The 12,321-nt window shown below is 35.7% G+C and overlaps 1 protein-coding gene across 2 annotated transcripts; it reads left to right on the plus strand.

Moving 5' to 3' along the window:
• The first annotated feature begins 373 nt into the window (after window positions 1–373).
• Window positions 374–11,080, plus strand: LOC107729715 (mesoderm induction early response protein 2-like). Of its 2 annotated transcripts, none has more exons than XM_016540390.1 (13): window positions 374–407; window positions 1,981–2,153; window positions 2,263–2,388; window positions 3,319–3,439; window positions 3,760–3,839; window positions 5,199–5,268; window positions 5,397–5,548; window positions 6,666–6,747; window positions 6,895–6,989; window positions 7,127–7,257; window positions 8,279–8,403; window positions 8,661–8,781; window positions 9,930–11,080. In XM_016540390.1, the coding sequence occupies exons 2-12, from the start codon at window positions 1,989–1,991 to the stop codon at window positions 8,738–8,740; spliced, it is 1,227 nt and encodes a 408-aa protein (XP_016395876.1). In that variant the 5' UTR covers window positions 374–407; window positions 1,981–1,988; the 3' UTR covers window positions 8,741–8,781; window positions 9,930–11,080. The 2 variants fall into 2 exon arrangements, with proteins under 2 accessions (XP_016395876.1, XP_016395877.1); XM_016540391.1 differs by lacking the exon at window positions 374–407 and adding an exon at window positions 694–720.
• The last annotated feature ends 1,241 nt before the right edge of the window (window positions 11,081–12,321 follow it).

A 12,321-nucleotide genomic window follows, 5' to 3' on the forward strand; every position in this document is an offset into this window, starting at 1 on the left:
CTTCATGTAGCCCTACAAGAGTGATTACTGATAAACTGTCTGAAAAAAATACAGTTTTTAGAGAAGAAAGAAATCACCCACTGACTTTCAAAGTTGCTAACGACTTTCTACTTTGAGGATCTTGATAGAAATGTAGTGGAGTGAAAAGTACAAGTCTTTCAAATGTAGCCTAGTGAAGTTAAAGTCATAAGTTCCCAGAAAAAATAATACTCAAGTAAAGTACAGATACTCAAAAAGTGTACTTAAGTACAATACTCAAGTAAATGTACTTAGTTACTGTCCGCCTCTGCTAATTTGAGATGGTTTGGTGGCTATCATGAGAGTTAGTTAGTCAGAATGTAAGTTCAATAGGAGTTCTACACAACATCCGGGCATTCCACCGCTTGCGCAGAATCGGAATGGCGGAGGTAAGTGAGCTGCGGGGCTCGGGGGAAGAACAACACAACGATTAAATGAGTCAGTCGCTCCGGTACACTTTAACAACCAGCCGCGCATTAACGGACAGCTTAAGACCCGGCCCGTCTGATCGAGCGACTCAGAAAACGGCAAAGATAGACGGTCATTAATAAGGAGGAAGTTAAAATGGGAGCACTCCTCAGCGTTACGCCGCTCTGTCTATCTCTATGTGTGTTGCGTTCACGAGAGTTTAATTCGCCAGATCGAGCGCCGTTCAAAACAACGGGAGAGCGGCGAGAGCGCTGGTGCTGAAGTGTGTCCCAGGTGCGCACGGATGGCAGGTCTAAAGTTTCAAAACTTCAGATACTGTCACTGCCTCCTCGACTTCCCTAAAACTGTTTCCTTCTCGCACCGGTTCAGAGTCACGGTGCAAATGTTCAGCACTGACTTACAGGAAAGCGCCTGAGTGACAAACTTCAGTAAAGCTCAGTGTGGTCACATACATGCGTTTAGTGGCTATGAAGAGGAGAAACTTAAGAAAAGACACTTTAAATATGTTTGTGGTGCTTGAAACTCTTTACTTTGAGCTTTAGACTATGTCTAGAAGTGTTTTATGAGGTAAACATACAAAATTATATTCAGTTTAGTGGTATAAAGCCATTTTTTCTAAAGGAGACTTGTAATATGAGGGGAAACGGTATAGATGTTATCTAGAACACGTCTCATAGTGGTCATATGGCAATTTTGTTCCGTTTCTTGAAGGTTACTATCACATTTGAAACTATGTGACATACCAATAACTATTTTGGTGTAAGCTTGGTGTAAAATGTTTACCATGGTACATTTTTGTAAGGGCTTATATTCTGAAAGATCTAGTGCAGCTAGTAGCTTTCGGAAATGTTCTAATAAGTTCTTCTCTTGGACAAGTTACTTCACAACATTGTTTTGAACATAATTCATGTTCATCATATGAAATATCGCTTGAATTGGTCAAAGTCTGTGAAGAGTAATTAACAATAATTTTAACTATGGTATTCTGGTGGAAATTATGGAAGCTGTGGTGAAATTTTGCAAGCATATTGTTTCATACTTAATTTCATGACCTGTCATAAGGTTTACTTTGTAAGCACTTCATTTTAAAAGTTAAGAAGTGAGAAAAGTTATTGACAATCATACTGGTTTATTTGGATTTTTGCCTGTCATATCTTATATTTACCCGGTGGATTTGAGATGTTGTAACTAACTAGTGGCTTTTACCTCCATAAATACAGGGGCTTCAAAAGGTCTTTAGACACACAAGTCACTTTTAAACATTTCTGAATGCCACAGCATTAGAATCAAATCAGTCTGCCAAAAATTATCCTGAAGCTTTTCTCAAAAGTTTATTCTAGCCCTTTCTCCAATTAATTTTAAATTTAACTGACATTTACCAATGTAATTTTAGTGGATGTATGAAGTCGGTTCTCCTCAACTTTTTGGTCTTCATTTTAAACAATTATTGTTTTTTACGTTTTAAGAAGTTTCTTAATGGTTATTTTGATTTAATATATTTATTATGAATTACCTGTTCTCACTGTGCTTTAGCTGTGCAAATGGGCTCCAAGGACCAACGGCTCAGTCGTGTAGACATTTTCCACCAGGGCTATGCGGGGCCGCTGGAGGCCCTTCCCCGGGCAACCACGTTCCTAGAGGAGCAGGACGGGAGCCTGGTGACCCTGCGGAGGCAGGCGATAAAGATGGCAACCAAGTCCCATGCAGTGAGTGCAACAATTTTTTTTTGCTGCTCATTGATAGATTGGATTAGATTTGTGTTAATGCTGATGAATATGAGGGGAAAAAAGGATTGTTTCGACCACCTTTCCACAGGGTGGTGAGATGCCCCTTGAGCAACTGCTGGCACTTTATGGGTACAACATGCCTGATCCTGTCCTGCAACAACAACAGGAGCCGAATGAGCTGGCAGCCAGTCTGCCTGAAATGACACTGGACAAGGTCACTATCACTGAAATAATCAAAGTATTTGTTAAAAGTAACCATCTGTGCTTATCCGTCTTATTTATAACGTAAGAGTGGGTGCGACCGTTTGTAACTTCAATGTGCAAGGCTTCCATTCGCTTACAGTTATTTACCTGTATAAAAACAGTCCGTTACGCTGCTTGATACTGCAAACTGGTAATTGTTTTTTCATTTTATTTTATTATTTTATCATGATCATAAACACAGGTTTGTAGCACAAATAGGTTTGCCGTTTACTGAACTTTCTTATTCTTCCAGTCATTTACCTATAGCGGTTAATGAGTCAGAAGTCTCACACATTGAAAGAAAAAGCTTCTGTGTTGCAAAATACGGTGGATAAAAAGCTTTTTTTTTCATATTTTAAATTTCGATAGCTAAAAACATCAACTTAGTTTATCATAACCTTGACTTTTTATCTCAAACTGTGTTTTTATTATTATTATTCACAATTTTGACTTTATTTCTTATTTTAAATCTCATATCCTTTTATTAAATTGTGATTTCACTCTAAAGGTGTGGTAACCTTTAAAAAAAAACATGAAAAAAGGCCAGTTTTTTATTTCAAAAGTATAGCAATGTATTAAGTTCAGCTCACACATAAGTCACTTTCAAACAAAGCAGCTTTCTGTTGGTCAACTTGGCAAATTTGTGTGACCAAATTGAACCCATTGTGAAATCTTTTGCCTTTGAGTAAAATTCCCAATAGCATGGATTCCTATTTAAAATGACTTGATACCACAACAATTCACAGAACAACCTTAAATGTGACTGCAACTTATCTATTAAAAGTTTTTTTTTGATTGTCCTCCTCAGTAGAATCTTAAAATGGTCCTTGTAACGTCTTTAGGAAACTTAGAAAGTGAAAATTCTGCCTTATAGCTAGAAATTAAATCAATCTTTTTATAGGTTCAGATAGGTAAAGCTCTACTCTCAGGAGCGGAGGATGTGGACAGCCATTCCTCTGCTGATGACCTCACACTCTCTGTCACGTCCCATTCATCTGACCTCTTACAATGTCACCTAAGAGGTACAACATCAAATTACAATGCCACTTTTTCCACTGTACTGGCAACTCCTAAGCGAATATAAGCAAATATTCTTGTAAGCAATGTCAGTCCTTAGCAATGCTAGTTGCCCTTTTTCTCTTTGCTATTTTTTACTTTATGTTTTGTTAAAGATGATTTGTTCACACTGCACATACGTTTGGAACTTAATCATATTTGTCTGTTACATATCTTGCTGGCAACATAATAAGACATTTAGTGTGTGTTAATTTTCTATGAAAAATCTATTTTCTGTTTTCAATAATGTTTGGGCTTACTCTCAAGTGGTTCTTTATTTTACCAGGTGATGACAAAGACACTTCAGTCAGCTGCTCCGAAGATGACTCAGAAAGCACCTCTATCCCCTCCAGTGATGGCTGCAAGGTAAAAAAAAAAAAAAAGATTCATGTTATAGTTTACTATGTTTATATTACATTATTTATCACTGATTTATTGAATTTTGTTTAATAAATTTCTGAGAAAAGTTGTGTATGATGTGTTTGATGTGTTTTGAAGTTACATCTTTTAATAATTAAATTTATGTAGCTTTATATATAAATGTATTTTGGAAATTATAATGGTCCAAGAATAGAGCCCAGTGGGACAACGTAGTTAAAAGTATCAGTAGGCCCTTGTGTGCAGAATAAATCAAAACGTCAGGTTTTCTTACACAATACTTTCTTAAAGATTTCATGCTGGAAAACATTATCTTCAGGGTTTTTTATTCATATTTGCATTCAGCAAGGACGTGTCAATTTGGTCAAAGTGTAGTACTTCTATAAATCACCAGGCATTGAGCATATTACACTGAACAAAATTATAAATGCAACACTTTTGTTTTTGCCCCCATTTTTCATGAGCTGAACTCAAAGATCTAAGACTTTTTCTCATTTATTTTTTGTAAAAAAAAAGCATTTTTTATTTGTGCTATCATTATTAATTTCTTTATTTGTTCTTATTTTATTACTGACTGCTTACTTGTCATTTTTTATTCAATTAAAAGTTTGAAACCAAGTGCTACTGCACCAAAATTACCCCACTGTAAAATTAAAAAAACACTGAGTGAGCAAAAATTTGTGAGATAGCTAGTTATAATGGTAATTAAATAATGTTTACATATGTATAAAAGCCTACATTAAAATCTGTCATATAAATTGGTCTTTTCATTAGAAATTAGCCTACTGATTGCCACCATTGATGGACAACATTTTTTAATAATATTAAAAATATCTGTATGACATATTCTGCAGTTCTTCCCTGTTGTACCGAATATCTATACTTTTCAAATTATCACATCGAAGTTAGAAATTCAAATATTGTGACAAAATTAATTTTGTAGGGTGCCACAAGTTTGTTAAAATTTCCAAAGGGTGCCGCGACTAAAAAAAGGTTGGGAGACACTGGTGTAGAATGAAGGATCATGTGACACTGAAGACGGGAATAATGGCTGCTTTGTCATCACTGTATTAAATTAAATTTCTATTACACTTATAAATCTTTTATAAATCTATTATTTGAGATATTTCACAATATTATTATTTTTTTCAATCAAAGAAACATAGCCTGGGTGAGCATAAGATAATTATTTCCAAAACATCAAAAAAATTGTATCGACCCCAAATGTTTTAATGGTTGTGTCTATAAAATAGAATTTATGATATTTAAATATAATGATTTTAAAATGTCAGCTTGATGTTAAAAAAACATTGTAGTAATGCTTTTGTGCCATGTTTTGGTTATCAGGACATCATGGTGGGCCCCCAGTATCAGGCTATAATTCCTTCTCTCTGTACACACACTTTTTATGAAAGAGGTAAGTGTCTTCTCTTGTCTGGTGTCCTTTACACTGGCTCCAGGGATGTGGTTTCAGTGGTCTGTTTTGCATAACCAACCTGCCGAGTCCCCTGGGATCCACACCTGTTTTGTTACTGTTATCCCCAGCCTATGAAAATGAGGACCAGTTATTGTGGACCCCAGATGTGTTGTCCAGTCTGGCTGTAGAGAAGTTTTTGCTTGAAGTCCAGAAAAAAGGGAGTGACGATGGACCTACAAACACTTTTACCACAGGAGATATAGTCAAAGACAATGAGCAGGTTGGGTTGAATCACACAGATGCAGCACTTGACTTTTCATACAATCTGGAAGTGGCTGAATTGGAGGGTAAAGCTTGCTTGCAATGTTATGTTGGTATTATTTATTTACTATTACAGTATTTATTGATATATTGATATTATATTTTAGTAAATATTTTTTTTTCAGTTTTTGTTTTAATTTAAGTTTTAGGAACTTAATGTTTTAAAAAATATTTCTATATAGTTTTAATTCATTTTTATTTCAGTTTTGGTCATTTTAGTGCATCAATTATTTATTTATTTCAGTTATTTGCCAGGCAAAATTTCAAATTTTTGTTTACTTTTATGCCGAGTTCACACTGCACGATTTTCAAAGACGTCGCATCACTGTTGGTTTCACACTGAACGACTATCTGGGGTAGCATTCAGTTGTTGCTGTGTTCACACTGCACGATGGAACGACGATAGAATATAATGGTCCAAGAATAGAGCCCAGTGGGACCCCTTTACTTTTACATTAAAGTCCACATGAAATCACATAAAAATACTTTGTTAGCACACATTGCTAGCCTTGAGGTGAACAATTTATCTGTGCAAGTTAATCCACAGAAAAAATGGTTTTGTAATCTTTAATCAAAATCTGAACATTTGCTTCGCTCTGGAAAGGCATTCCTTCTCTAAGGACTTCAGTTTGACGGCTTGGGCAGATTATCCTTAACCACTGTTAGTTTGCTGCAAGCAAGAGATCAAAATGTCAGGTTTTCATTTAAAAGATATTTAAATGTTTAAGATTCTGCACAATTTTTAGGTCAGTAATGAAGGTTTTTGTTTATTTATTTATTTATTATTATTTATTAATTTTTATTTTTTGAAAGATTTTACTCCAATTTATGCTGGAAAACATGATCATTAGGTTTTGCACAAACTTGTGAAGTTTATGCAACTTTGGTGCTGCTGTCATTAAAGCAAAACAGCAACATGCCAAATATGAAAACATTCTGAAATTACATAGATGCATTTTCACTAGTGATCTCATTCTTTTCTACCTCACTGTAACTTTTTGTCTTTAGTGGTTCATGTTTGATCTTTCAGTGGTTGAACTTACTTTCAGTGGTCCTTCATTCTATCTCTTTTGTAGGCTCTATATGAACTAGTAAAATGCAACTTCAATGCAGACGAGGCACTAAGAAGATATCGCTTTAATGTCAAGGTTTTCAGTGGTAAGGCCTCTGTAATTTTTCTTCTTTGTCTTTCTTTCTGTTATTTTCTTTCTCAAACCTTATTTAGTAGGCAGTCAAAAAATGAAATCCATGCATCCATCTCCTAGGATGTATAGCAGGTTAATTTCAATGTAAAAAATGTTCCAGAAGAGCTTTGTGGCTGGAGTGAGGAGGAGTGTCGTAGCTTTGAGTATGGTTACCGTGCCCATGGGAAGAACTTCAACCTCATACAGGCCAATAAGGTAAACCACCATATTTTTTTTAAGTTTCCTCATATCATACATTGTTTCCCAGTAGAGATTGCTGCTGATGTTTCAACTATTTTGTTTGAGAAATGAGAGTCCCTTAATGTGTCGGTCTCTTATTTGCCCTCACCCAGGTCCGCACACGCTCAGTAGGTGAGTGCGTAGAGTACTACTACATGTGGAAGAAATCAGAGCGGCATGAGTATTTCACACAGCAGGCCACCAAGCTGGGTCGGAAAAAGTGCAATCTGCCATCTGGCAACACGTGAGTGTGTTTTTTTGTTTGCTTGCTTGTATCTTTTTGAGTAAAGACTTCATAAAGATTAAACAAGTAATAATGAAGTGGTGCAGAACAATTTAAATGAACAGGTTGCATTTAAATAATTCTGGTTCTGTTTCAACAGCAAATTAAAGGAATAGTTCACCTAAAAATGAAAATTTGCTGAAAATGTACTCAGCCTCAGGCCATCCAAGATGTAGATGAGTTTGCTTCTTCATCTGGAGAAATTTAGCATTACATAACTTGCTCACCAGTGCATCCTCTGCAGTGAATGGGTGCCGTCACAGTGAGAGTTCAAACAGCTGATAAAAACATCACAATAATCCCCAAGTAATTCACATAACTCCAGTCCATCAATTAATGTTTTGTGAAGTGAAAAGCTGCGTGTTTATAAGAAACAAATCAATCATTGAGGTGTATCAACTTCTGGCAAAAATATTATTCCATAATCCATGATAATGCTTCCTCCATTGAAAAAGTCCATCCCCTGTTGTCCTCTCACATCAGAATCTACCAACATATATTTAGAACCGTTTTGGACTGTTTTAGATTGTAAACGGTGCTTGATCTGTGCATATTTCTCTCCTGATTCAGACAAGATGTCTTAATGATTTCTTACAAACATGCAGCTTTTTGCTTCACAATACATTAATTGATGGACTGGAGTTGTGTGGATTATTTGTGGATCATTGTAATGTTTTTATCAGCTGTTTGGACTCTCATTCTGACGGCACCCATTCACTGCAGAGGATCCACTGGTGAGCAAGTGATGTAATGCTAAATTTCTCCAAATCTGTTCTGGCATCTTGAATGCCCTGAGGGTGAGAAAATCTTAAGCAAATTTTCATTTTTGGTTGAACTTTTTTTTACAATTTTACAAATTGTGGAGGCTTTTATTTCTTGGCATGATAAGCTAAATGAACCAGGGCAAATTTGATCACACTGAAGACAAAATTTACCTTTTTTAAAATAATGATCTGATGATACTTATAAATATGTCTTTTAGAGAGGATGCTGAGCCAGATGGAGATACTGGTGATGTGGAAGGTACCACTCAATGTTTGCTAAGTAGGTCTTCCATTCAACTCCAACCTCCATCGCCACCTGCAGTCATGGAGCTGGATAAACAAGGTGCACTTTACTAGTTCTTTGATATTATACTTACCTTTCCCATGCATATGAGTTCATTAAAACCATCCATTGGTACCAGCTTCTTCATTTATGTTCATTTGTTTATGTCCAACATAAATGCATTTTTTTCTTGATTTTGGGATGGATGGTCAATGCGTTATGATTTGTTTCATTGTTGTTTTCCATCGGCCACATTTTTCCCATTGTGTTTGTGTTATTTTATGTTTTGTCGCCTTTCATTTGGTCGTACGATCCAGAGGACAGTCTGAATTGCGCAGCTCATTTTCATGGTCGTCCACGACGGAAACGCACGCCGCGCTTCCTATTAAAGCCCTGAGCTTCCTGCTCACTGACAGCTTAAAACTGACAGACAAACAGGTAAAAACAGAAATATAGATGTGCCAGGAAATGGATCATGCCTGTTATGCAGTACATTTTCATACCCATCATCATTTGTGTCTTCATATAGTGAATGAAATATTAAACTGATTGTATGTGTATATATATGTATATATGTATATATGTATGTGTGTATATATATATATATATATATATATTAAACACAACTTTCAATATTGAAATCATAATAGCTATATTTTATCACAAGTAGTATAGAGGTAATTTTAAAATAATTCTACTACTTTGGCTTGGGTTAATGTTGCCATTTTTGCTGTTATTCAGTGAGGTAATAACATCTAATATAAACATTTGCAGTTTATTAAGACATATTCCTGAAAGGATTTCAAGAAATAGTAATTTTTTCCTTTATATAACCATAATGATCTACATACATTTTTGGGGAGAATTTTTAAATTTGTAATTGTTTTATGTGTTTTCATGTGTCCTCAATATCTTGTTCCATCATGCTACTTGCCTTCAAAAATTCCTTCTTGTTGCAGAAATGTGTTTATCAGAATTTCACAATATGGTTCAAAAAAACTAACTTTTGCCATTTGTTTAGTATAGTGTTATTTTAGTATTATTTACAGTATTATTAGTATTATTTACTAATATAGAATTGTATAATATTTGAAACCATTTTTATTTTTATATTTTCAGTTTTTTTTTATTTTGTTGTGCTTTTATCATTGTGTTAGTTTTAGATTTAACAATTTTAGTACTTCAACGTAAAATTAATGCAATTCTTTTTTTAAATTTCAAGTTTTTCCATCTGTACTATTTATAACTTATCCTAGCTTTATATCAATTAACGAAAATTATTTTTTATAGTTAATAATATAACTAGTATTGAATCAAAAATTCTAAAGATAGTTATGAATAAATACAGGTTATATTTTCTTACCATTGTGAAAATAATTTCGTCAAAGTGTCTGAATTTGACCAAAGCATATTTGTTCAATCTAATACTGCATAACCGTTATGACCCAATACTACAATAATAAACAGAGTGGAGCTCCTTTAAAAAGTTCTTGCCAAAGTACAACAGAAACTCATACATTTTTTAGTTTTTCTGTTTTCCCTCAAATACTCAAGCACATTTTCTTTATGCCTGTTCTTTCTTCCAGGTTCTGAGCGAAACAATGGAAAGATGGAACTATGTGCAGGATCTTGCTCTAGCCCACAAGGGCAGCAGTCGTTCAGCCAATTTTCGCTTCTCCCACCAGCACTCCAGACGTCAGACGTGGCCTCCCCGTCCACCCAGCTTTACTTCTCCTCTCTTCCTTGTAGCCACTCCGTCCCTTCTTCTCAGCCAGACTCAGGACTCCTTGGAGCAGGTTTTTACCAGCTACAACTGGGGTCTTTTCCTGAAGATCCTGCACCTGCTTGCTCAGAGAATGTTGCCTTAAGAAGGCTTCAAATTGACTTTTCTTCACCTTCCTCGCCTGTCCCACCCATCCCAGATTTTGGGATAATTGGTAGCCTCTTGTGCACACCTTCGTCCATCAGCTCCGCACCCATCCAACACAGCGACTCACCCATACACCGAAGGAAAACATTCCAGATCTAAGCAAACGTGACGACTCTCATTCACCTGGAAATTGCAGGCAGTTGTTGCTTTTCAGGCTACATAAGAAGATAGTTCAAGCAAAAAATTTATGTTTTGTCATCATTTAATTACCTTTATGTCATTTCAAACAGTTAAAATTTTCTTCTGCGGAACACAAAAGAAGATATTTTAAAGGTGATTTTATCCGTACAATGAAATCTAACAGGGTCCAAAACTTGCTAGCTCCAAAAAAATGCATAAAGCTGCTTACCTTCAGCTCTTGAAAATTTCCCCCATTGACTTAAATACTGAAGAAAGTAGTGCATACAGGTTTGGAATGACATGAGTGTGAGTAAATGATGATAGAATTAACATTTTTGGTAAACAATCCTTTTTATCAAGAATGTGTTCATAATATTTAATCTGTGTTGTCTTTTAAACTACTAAACTAGTAATTGGGTGTTTTAGGAAGCTGGGTGTCTCTGTCAGACTACTACATGCAATGAAAGTGTTTTTATCTACCTAATTTGAAGCTTCTTTGGGAATTTGAGAGGGTGTACATCTCTTTGAGATGTTTGGTCTCACTAAGACTCATTTTCAGTAACTGTTCAGTAATTTATTGCGTGTACAGTTAATTGCGCCTTTCATTGCATGTAGTTCTTATAAACGTTCAAATCTTACATTTTTTTAAATCACTTATTTCTTTTTGTTAAAAGAATAGTTCACCCATGATCCATGAAAATATGCTAAAAATGTACTCAGCCTCAGGCCATCCTAGATGTAGATGAGTTTGTTTCTTCATCAGATTTGGAGAAATTTAGCATCGCATCATTTGCTCACCAATGGATGCTCTGCAGTGAATGGGTGCCGTCACAATGAGAGTCCAAACAGCTGATAAAACATCACTCCAGTACATCAGTTAATGTCTTCTAAAGTGAAAAGCTGTGTGTTTGTAAGAAGTAAATAAGGCATTTTAACTTTAAACTGTCTGGACAAAATACCAATAATCCATAATAATGCTTCCTCCAGTGAAAAAGTCCATTCCCTGTTGTCCTCTCACATCAAAACTCACGACATATTCACATTTTTTGGGGCTGTTTTCAGTTGTAAATAATGCATGATCTGTGCATATTTCACTCCTGATTCATACAAGATGACTTTTACACTAGAGAAAGCAATATATGGATGAAAGAATCATATTTTAGCCATGGTTTGAAGTTAAAAACGTGTTAATGATGGATTTGTTTCTTAAAAACACAGCTTTTCGCTTCTGAAGACATTAATTGGTAGACTGATAGAGTCGTGTGGATTACTTGTGGATTACTGTGATGGTTTTATCAGCTGTTTGGACTCTCAATCTGATGGCACCCATTCACTGCAGAGGACCCATTGGTGAGCAAGTGATGTAATGCTACATTTCTCCAAACCTGTTCCAATGAAGGAACAAACTGAGGGTGAGGCTGTGTATACTTTCAGCAAGTTTTCATTTTAGGGTGAACTATTTCTTTAAAGCATAAAATGTTTTACTTGCAAAGACGATATCATCAAGTGAACTACTAATGCAGTCGCTTTGTCCTGTTGTTTGTTGCGATATTCTAGCTTCCCGTCGTAGGTTCTCTTTGTGCAATAAAAAAAAAAGTTCCTCAGGGGCTCCGATCGTTTCCCTCTCGGTCTGGTCCGTCAGTACTTCAGTATTAAGTGTTGAAGAGGGTTTTTGAACGGTTTATGAATATACGCTCCACATATGCTTCGCCAGCAAATGTAATCCTGATGTAAGTGGCAGATTCACTGCATGAAGTTTCTCAGGGTTTTGCAGCCAGTTTATGCATCTGTTGTATTTGCGTGAAGCCACACCCACCGTACTACCCACAATCCTTTGCTACCCAGAGAAACTGGCAACATCAAATCTAGTGTAGTACCTCATTTGTGACTGGACTTCTGTTAGTTATGAATTGAAAGCATCATGTATC

The sequence above is a fragment of the Sinocyclocheilus rhinocerous genome, unplaced genomic scaffold (assembly GCF_001515625.1).
Source record: "Sinocyclocheilus rhinocerous isolate Xijiao unplaced genomic scaffold, SAMN03320098_v1.1 scaffold1149, whole genome shotgun sequence".
In the NCBI taxonomy this organism is placed as follows: domain Eukaryota; kingdom Metazoa; phylum Chordata; class Actinopteri; order Cypriniformes; family Cyprinidae; genus Sinocyclocheilus; species Sinocyclocheilus rhinocerous.